Raw genomic sequence first — 8,984 nt, 5'->3', positions numbered from 1 at the left:
CACACAGTGGCAGTGGACACGGCATAGACGAAAAGAAGTCCGCAGGGATTAAAAAAAAAAAAAAAAAGAAACTAAAATGAATCGCCCGAACTTCCATTTTGTGTGCCATGCAGCACAAGACGATCACGTGCGTATGAATATTAACTGCACAAGTAAAAAATGTAATGAAAAAGGGAAAAAGATCTTATTACTCCACCAGCCCACACAACATCCCTTACATTTTATGCGACATCCGGCCTTTTCTTCCAATCCTCCTTTTGTGCAGTCCGTGGGACGCACAGTAGCGGAGCCGGCACCGCGTGTGTGCAACAAGAAAAAAACAAAATAAAGAAGGAGAAACACGTCGCTCATAACAGTGTGCAGCAACCGACCATAAAAACATAAAAGAGAAACTGGTTATTCAAACAAAATACCAGAAGCAACAGCAAAAACATTTTAAAAAAATTAAAATTAAAAAACCGCAAAAACGACAGCACATATTCCCCGTGTGGTGTCGCAATTCCACACTCTTTGGCTTACAGTAGTGCCACAACTCCACACAGTCCCAGAAGTATCAACAGCCGAGACACGCACACACGCGCAGTGCTGTCACCACATAAATCACGAAGGATCAATTTTGCGTCATGTCGCGTGAATCCAACGCCAATTTACTCAACCGCTGTAAAGTAACCGGCTCCGTGATGGGCACAGATTTCGTTTCCAATGCATTCAAAGCCACTTTTATCTTCTGAACATAAGCAAACTCAGGCCTCGTCTCAGAAGTGCTGGTTGCCGTGTTGGATGCGGGACTCGGATCGACGGTGTTGGGTCCGTCAGCCGCTGCAGACTGTCGCCAATCCTCGTTTTGGCGTGACGGCTCAGCATTAGTTTGTGGTGCAGTTGTCCCACCAGATTTTGTGTCATCCTTCCCTTCACGGGGCGGCGGCAACTGACAGATGCCCTTCTGGCCAGCATCGCTGCTCCGTGCAGGCGGATGGATGGCTCCATCGGGAGAAATTTGACGCCGCCACAATTCATAAGGGCCGGCGTATTTGTGTGTCGTCACATTCATCGTGAAGGCAACGATGGCCCCTTCCTCTTCCGTTGCACAGCTGGCAGCACAGTTGCTACATGTGTGCACCGCATGGGCCACATGGCACACAGCACACAGCACACCATTTCTGCTATGGATGCGCACATCAAAGCCACTGAAAGTATAATTCTCATACTGAGCCTCAGCACTGGCAGCAGAAGAATTCCTCCACGCCCACACACACGCACGCGATAGCTCGGGCTGCCGTCACTCGGAGCACACGACACATTCACCGGCAAAACCACCGCATCCGCATCACCAGATACATGTCCAGAACTCCCAGCAGCCGTCACACACACGGACAAGCAGCAGCAGCACAAGAGCGCAAGGACCAACACGGCGCCGCACCGTCATCATCGCAGTCACCATCACCTGTAGTGAAGTCGCTGGAGCCAGTCAGCTTATCCGTGAGACAGAAGGAAAAGGAATGCAACAAGAGGGAGAGGGGCGGAGTGCAGCGGATACAGCGAGAGAGAGAGCAGACAACATGAGGAGAGGGTAGCAGGCCCAGCCGCACAGTTCACACACCACGAAACGGCATCCACGCAAGGAAGGCACACAACGCCAGCAGCCACCCACCATGCAGGAGGAGAAGATATCCACCACCATATTCTCCCAGCTCATTCCCACAGCCAACGGGAAATGGCAAAAACCCACGGCCACCACACAACGCACACGGAGCGAGCACCCATCGCACCAGCCACACGCGGTGCTCCACACCCGCAGGAAAGGAGACTCGGACTGCGCACTCCCTCTCCTCCTCCCTTCTCCTCATGGCCACGGAAGACAACAGCCGCCACACGCAACTGCCAGCATGCACTGCAAAAGAAGCATTCAAATCCACTGCAATGTGCATCTTGTGTGTGTGTGTTTGTGTGCCTGCAGAAACACAAAGCAAAGAGGTAGAAAAGAGGGAGCAGAGTATGTGAACACGTTGCCGGGGACAACACAGACGAGGTGAATGAGCGCAACGCCAATAGACAAAATATCCCCGCTCCATAAAATGACATTGCGGGCAGTGGTTTGGTTGTTAAGGATAGTGCGGACGTATTGAGTGAACGCAGTGCCTCTGGACACGAAAAACCTCATCACAAAAAGTCACTACTCAGTATCCGAGAGCGGCGGGAGTCCAGAAGACCGCCTCGCCCTGCTCAATGAAGCGAAATTGATCCTTCGTGATTTACGTGGTGACAGCACTGCGCGTGTGTGCGTGTCTCGGCTGTTGATACTTCTGGGACTGTGTGGAGTTGTGGCACTACTGTAAGCCAAAGAGTGTGGAATTGCGACACCACACGGGGAATATGTGCTGTCGTTTTTGCGGTTTTTTAATTTTAATTTTTTTAAAATGTTTTTGCTGTTGCTTCTGGTATTTTGTTTGAATAACCAGTTTCTCTTTTATGTTTTTATGGTCGGTTGCTGCACACTGTTATGAGCGACGTGTTTCTCCTTCTTTATTTTGTTTTTTTCTTGTTGCACACACGCGGTGCCGGCTCCGCTACTGTGCGTCCCACGGGCTGCACAAAAGGAGGATTGGAAGAAAAGGCCGGATGTCGCATAAAATGTAAGGGATGTTGTGTGGGCTGGTGGAGTAATAAGATCTTTTTCCCTTTTTCATTACATTTTTTACTTGTGCAGTTAATATTCATACGCACGTGATCGTCTTGTGCTGCATGGCACACAAAATGGAAGTTCGGGCGATTCATTTTAGTTTCTTTTTTTTTTTTTTTTTAATCCCTGCGGACTTCTTTTCGTCTATGCCGTGTCCACTGCCACTGTGTGCCTCCGTGTGTCGTTGAGTGCCCTTCTGCTGGCTGTGTTTCCGAACTGCCCTCATATCTTTTTCTTTTCTGCTAGAGGCGCCGATGGTTTGCGACGACGATTGTTTGTTCTACCCATTGCGATGTCACGAGGGTGACTGGGCATCCTGCCCCGGCATGCTGAGCGCACTCGGAGAGGAGCGGATGGTGTGCGCCGTGCCGCATTTGTGAGTGTGCGACGCCACTCGCCACAACCTGCTGTGAGGTGCGGTGCCAATTTGTCAGGGCGGAGAGAAGTAAAGGGCTGCGCCGTGGTATTGGACGCGCCTCGTTCGTTTCTTTGCGGCCGCGTGTGTGCTGTGTGCGCATGGCTCTATCTTACGGTGCGACGTGGATGGCGTTGCTTCTGCGTGTGCCCTCGTGCATGCGCTGTGCGGCGGACTTCGTTCCCCCACGACGCCGTCCTTGTGTGTGGAAGAGTGGAGGGGAGGGGAGGGGAGATGTGAGGAACTGAGTGTGGGTGACTGCCGACTCCGCCACGCACATCGGCGTCTTTCACAGAAGGGGAACCTCGCTTGACGCCCCTTCATGGCACCCAGACCGTGGACTGAGAGGATGAGAGGGTTTGCTAAAGGAGGACAACGAGACACCGTTGATGACGGCCAACCTGATCGGCTTGTGGTTTCAGCGCGTGGGGCACGTGCGCCGGTACGCGTTGGGCGTTGCGCTCACGATTGGGGAGGCGGCACGACATTGTGGCGCCGTGGGTGTTTCGCGGCTGGGGCATGCCGGCGGTTGTAGAGGAAACGGAGCTGTTTGACTGGGAGGAGCTGGTGGACTTTGCGGCGCGGCGGGAGCGCATGGCAGCTGCGTGTGCGGGGGGGGGGCGCGTGTTGAAGTGAGCGTGGCGTGCCTGTGGGTGCCTGAGGAGAGGGAATAACAGTAATAATAACTGCGGGAGTGTGAGGAACAGGGCACGGGCGAGGAGCGTTGCTCTTTTGTTTTGTCTTGATTGTTGTTGAACCGCGCCCACCCAATTGTTGTTGTGGTAATGCGTGACTCTCATCGCTGGATGGTACGGTGCGTGGTTGTGGGAATTGTCTCTCTCTCTTTGCTTTCACTCTGCGTTGACGGGGAGTTAGTTTGTGCTGAAGGCTGCACGCAAGTGACAGGAGTGATGATGGCGATGATGACTGGCCATGTGCTGCTGGTGAGTGCTTTTTGCGAGCTGTGGTGCGGTTTATCTGGAGTTGCTGCCGATGATGCTGGTGAGAATGTGGATTTTTCTTTTTCTGAGAGGCCCGAAGTCCTAAAAGGTGGATCATCAGAAGTTATGGATCGAAAAGAAGGTTTGGAGCACAAGTCCTGCACTTTGGAGCCGGGGTCGGAAGGAAATATCGCGGAATGTACGAAGGCGACGACAAACGACACGGATCCTATTTCTACCGATCCGTTATTGCCGTCACACGAGTCCGGTGACCCAAATCCCCAAACAGGCATACAGCCTCCTGCGCCACCTACCGGTGCTGGTCAGAGTCATCAAACCTACCCAGTGCAAGATACAGGAGTCACGGGGCAAATACGGCAAGATGTTGAAGAAGTAAAAACAAAAAAAGGACTTGAGGAGAAGAATAAACAGCAAAACAAAGAAGGTCACGAAAAACAATCGTCGCGTGAAGACGCTTCAGTACTAAAAAGAAATCAACTTGCAGGACAAGAAGCAGCGCTACAAGGAGACTCAGCGCAGCAGGAAAGAAAGCAACAGGAAGCAGAACCAGGACAAACACAACACGAAACCGACGTACAGCACAGAGGATTATCCCAGCATGACCATTTACTTCAAGGCCATCAAGAAGTACAGGAAAAACGACGCCAAGGGGAAGAACAACTGCAACCACTAAAAGCGCAAAAAGAAAAGGCGCCGAATGCTTCAACGACAGAGCCAAAGTCAACGCAACAGTCACCGCCACCTGTAAAACTACAGGGCATGCAACAGGAGGGATCCGCCGCCAGTTTATCAGATCCATTGAAAGGGGAAATTCCCTCGGCTTCAAAGAAAAGTAAATCAAATGAAACCATTGACCCAGCGTTGCCACAAGCTTCTGCAGGAGCAGGTGGTGCTGCTGCTGCCACAATTGAGACAGACAAGGAAGACGCGAAAGTTCGCAAAGATGCTAAATTTTCCGAAACGGCAGCTAAAGAAGAAGGCCACCAACATTAACATCCCTCCGACAATGACGGAGAAACCACGAAAGAGAAGACCGCCTTTGGTGCAAATAACACGGCAAATAAAAATGACGGTAACAGTGACAGCAGCACCGCGGTCTTGCACACCACCTCCCCTCTTTTGCTTCTTGTTGTTGCGTGTGCGGCTGCCGCTTCTGCGGTGGTGGCCGCGTGAGAGTGAGTGAGAGAGAGCCATGCACCGCCCGCACACACACTCGTCCTTCACTCACTCTCTGTGTGTGTCCCCTTGCATGGACTCTCGCCCTCACCTCATCCCACGAAGCACACACATAATGTGCCCATTGTATATATTGCATGCACACCCATGCAGGCCCGTTGGTGCTCTCTTTTGCACGACACGCACCGCTGCCGTCCTGCCTGGCTGCATGGGCGGAGCACCGTAACTGTTTCTTTTTTGTTTTTATTGCATTGAGTGGGCGACCTCTCTCTCTCTCTCCCTGTGTGTGTGTTTTGCTTTACGGGAGCAATGAGAGTGTGTGCGCTGGTCGTCCCACGCCTCGGCTTTCTTTTTTTTTTTTTTTTTACTGTTTTGCTTGTGTTGTGGGTGCGTGCACCCATGGAACTTTTATTGTGTAGTGGCTGGCGTTGACTGTGGACGCCTGAATACTTTTTGTTTTTGCATTCTTATACGGTTTTTTGTTGAGAGAGTGTCAGCCTCTTGTATCTTTGTCAAGCCAACATGTTGTTTCTTCCACATACGCCATTCGTCAGTTGATCCAAGTTACCCTGCGGCGCCGCTTTTGGTGCTGTTTGTGTTCATGTCTGCGCTGTGATTTGTCGGCGGGTGTCTTGCTGTCAGCCTGACGTATCCTTCGTTCCTTGACGATTTGTTGCGTACCGACGGTGCATTGGCATCTTTGGTAATGGCGAGGGACGTGTGCCTCAGAGCTCACGATGCGTCGCGGGTGTGCAGCGTCGTTTGTAAGAACCGATGGGTGCCCGTCCCCATGAAGGCGTCATCAACGGACTTTGACAGCAGGGAGCACCGCGGCTTCCTTTATTGTTGCACAAAGAATTTGTTGGACGGTGCGTTTCAATCTTTTGCAGCTTTTGTGGGGAAGGTGGGAGGTTGATGGCATTAGGACTGAATTCATTTGAGTGGCTGCGTTTCGTTGACTTGCGGCCAGTCGTGGCACTCTTTTGGGGTTTGGCGGCTCTTCTCTTTTGTTTACTTCCCACTGCAGCACGTGGATAGCACTGACCCGAGGATCACTTGTTTGACCGCGTGTGAACTGCTGCCGTGCGTGGTGCATGGACTATGTGATTGCGTGAGGAGGTGCATTGGAGTGACAAATACTTCTGTTTGGCGTGTTGCGGTGTTTCGGAATGATGTTCGGAAAACATGTGAGGGGTGTTGTTTGTGATTTGTGTGTCTTATTTGGTGGAGCCGACATGTGTGCGGGGATTTTGGCATTGCTGGCTGACGGTTCCACGTCACTTTTCAGCATTCCTGGATGTGCTGAGGAATGACGGCTGGCGACCAGCGTGTTGGTGCTGCTGGTGGGAATAAGTGCATCGGGAATAGGCCGTTTTCTTTTTTCCGTGGTGGAGCCGATGAACTGGCACGAGGGCACCGGCTGCAGGCTGCCTGCCAGCACGTGTGAGCAGCGGATCCATGCACACACAGACGCTCATCGCAAGAGCTTGTGTGATCACAGTGGTCTTTGTGGCGTGCTTTTATGGACGTCAGCCCATCGAGGAATTTGTGGACCAAACGGCTGAGTGCACACGAGGAAAATAAGTGCGTGCACTGTGCCGTGTTTCAGCGTCGATGGCAGAGCGACAGGAAGCCCGTGCTGGCAACTGAGATATTTGCGTCGCGAGGGATGTCGGTGTTGATTTTGGGTCGTCGAGGGTGAAGTGATTTTGCTGCTGCCCGTGTGTGTGGCCACTCCGGCAGAGGGCGAACACAACAGGGAGGGATGCAGACGCTGCGTGTGTGTGTGTGCAGGTGCCATGCAACAACGTCACAACAAACATGCTGCGACTCGGTGACCCTCACATCGTTGTGGTCCTCACGAAAAGCCGAGGCACGGCACACACCGATGCACTTGGTGGACGGAGTGAGGCGCTGCAGGGAACAGGATGTGTTGACGCAGCCACGACGTGCATGGAGTGTCACGATGGCACAGCCAGCTTTAGCTGGTGGAATATTTGCTTCTCAGATGCAACAAAGAGAGCGAGAGGGAGCTTCTCCTGCTGCTGGCGTCGTTGCTGTCTTTTGTGGCCTCCCATGCCGATTATTGTCTGTCCACTGATCATGGGTCCTGTGCCTCCACTAGTGACGTCGTCTGCAGGCATTTCACAGCACCAGTGAAGCACACATCACGTCGCAAGCTTTGGCTGTGGATATGGTGTCGTGAGTGCAGCCGGCATTATTTTTGACCGACTCCTTTTCACTGCTTTGCGACAAATGGATGCGTCTCCGCCCGAGCCATTCACTGCGGCTCCGTGTGTTGTACTGCCAGCACAAGACTCTCTTGTTGTCTGACGCCTGGATGACAGTCAGACACCACTGCGTTGGGACATGCAAGGATGTGGATTGCCGCTCACGGTGTTGGGCACCGCTGTTTGGATGCGGCGGCCACACGAGTGGGTGTATTGTGGCACAATCAAATGCGCGAAATACGCGGAATCACAGCGGCCGCAATAATATCAGCGGTGTGGCACCACGGAATATGTGAGGGGGTGATGCATGATGAATCACAGCGGGCGGCATGCGAGGGAAGTGCACCGCGACAGAGCGTCATCCCGCCCTCAGCCTGCAGGAGAATGTGCACCCACAAAATATATGGACGAGACACCACCAAACACACACATGCCCTTCCATGCACCAATAAATAGGAGCGAACGTGCGTTCTGGTGTGTGGGAGTCCATTCACATATTTTTATTTCCACCGCAATAAACGGTGAGGAATCAGGTGCCACAGCAACGGAAGGAAAAGCAAACATCTATTGCAACACTTTACCAGCGAAAGGCAGGAGCAACAGAAAATGAATTCTTGGCTGCACCAACACAGGAAAAATTTACAAGAGGAAAAAACAACAATAATTGTGCTCCCTCCAGATATCCCCAACACACGACCCAGGCATGAAGGTTTGCCCTCCGCAAAACAAAACAACATATGCGGATGGCTGCCAACACTGAAAGAGAAACACAAATAAATGGTTGCTTGCTTTATTCCATTCCCTGCGCTTATTTTTGCGTGTGCGGCTGCTGCTGCTGTGATGGCCGGGCCTGCATGAAGTGGTGTGCGCTGAGTATGAACGAAGGCCAAAAGCCAACTGAGTTGTTTTTGTGATGAATATTGGCTGCGCTTCCCGTGGACCAACAATCCACGTGGTGTGCGGGGATCTCCTTTTTTTATTGTTACTTTGCTTTTTTGTTGCTGTGTGCGCTGCACCTTCTTGTGTGTGTGTGTGTACCCTCCGTGAGGGGTGCAGATATGACGGACCGCTCTCGCCGTATGTGCATGCGGTGGAGCCTTGTGTGTCACTCATGTTTGCTTCTCCCTTTTCCATCTGTGTGTTGTTGTTGCGGCAGGGCTGTGTGGGTGTGTGCCTGTTGCCGTGGATTGGAGTGTGTGTCGTGCGTGGTGTGCGGCGTACGGTGCATGCCTGGCTGCTGCCCTCTCCTCATGCGGTGTGCCCTCTGTGTGTGTCTGCCGCACCTCTCGTCTCCCCTGTTGCTCTCCATGTCCCTCACTGTGCAGATCAGCTCCACACCACTGAACGACCACACTCACGATGATGATGACGTGCCGTCTGCTGTGCGCCCTGTTGGTGCTTGCCCTGTGCTGCTGCCCGTCCGTGTGCGCGTCAGAGACTGAGACGGCTCAGGTTGAAGATATTGTAAGCGGAACCCATTCACCGTCTGTTGTACCAGGAGGACCACCGGGGGTCAGTGA

The 8,984-nt window shown here is 52.5% G+C and overlaps 1 protein-coding gene and 2 pseudogenes across 1 annotated transcript, besides 5 other annotated features; all 3 read left to right on the top strand.

The window, feature by feature from the left end:
• Positions 1-4,886: a sequence feature (areas not merged during assembly with more than two copies in the genome that could not be assigned to a particular haplotype).
• Positions 433-458: a sequence feature (AT_rich).
• Positions 2,394-2,419: a sequence feature (AT_rich).
• On the top strand, positions 3,462-3,758 carry Tc00.1047053511347.31 (annotated as a pseudogene).
• Tc00.1047053511347.20 lies at positions 4,007-5,230 on the top strand (annotated as a pseudogene).
• Positions 4,887-5,921: a sequence feature (haploid, Esmeraldo-like haplotype).
• Positions 5,922-8,984: a sequence feature (areas not merged during assembly with more than two copies in the genome that could not be assigned to a particular haplotype).
• Tc00.1047053511347.11 (mucin TcMUCII, putative) lies at positions 8,824-8,984 on the top strand (the record flags this gene model as incomplete). Its single annotated transcript, XM_800701.1, has 1 exon — positions 8,824-8,984. A coding segment is annotated over one exon (161 nt), but the record flags the coding sequence as incomplete, so codon positions are not given.

The sequence above is a fragment of the Trypanosoma cruzi genome, genomic scaffold (assembly GCF_000209065.1).
Source record: "Trypanosoma cruzi strain CL Brener 1047053517099 genomic scaffold, whole genome shotgun sequence".
Classification (NCBI taxonomy): domain Eukaryota; phylum Euglenozoa; class Kinetoplastea; order Trypanosomatida; family Trypanosomatidae; genus Trypanosoma; species Trypanosoma cruzi.
The sequence above is the reverse complement of the archived record's forward strand: the minus strand, read 5'-3'. Positions and strand labels throughout refer to the sequence as shown.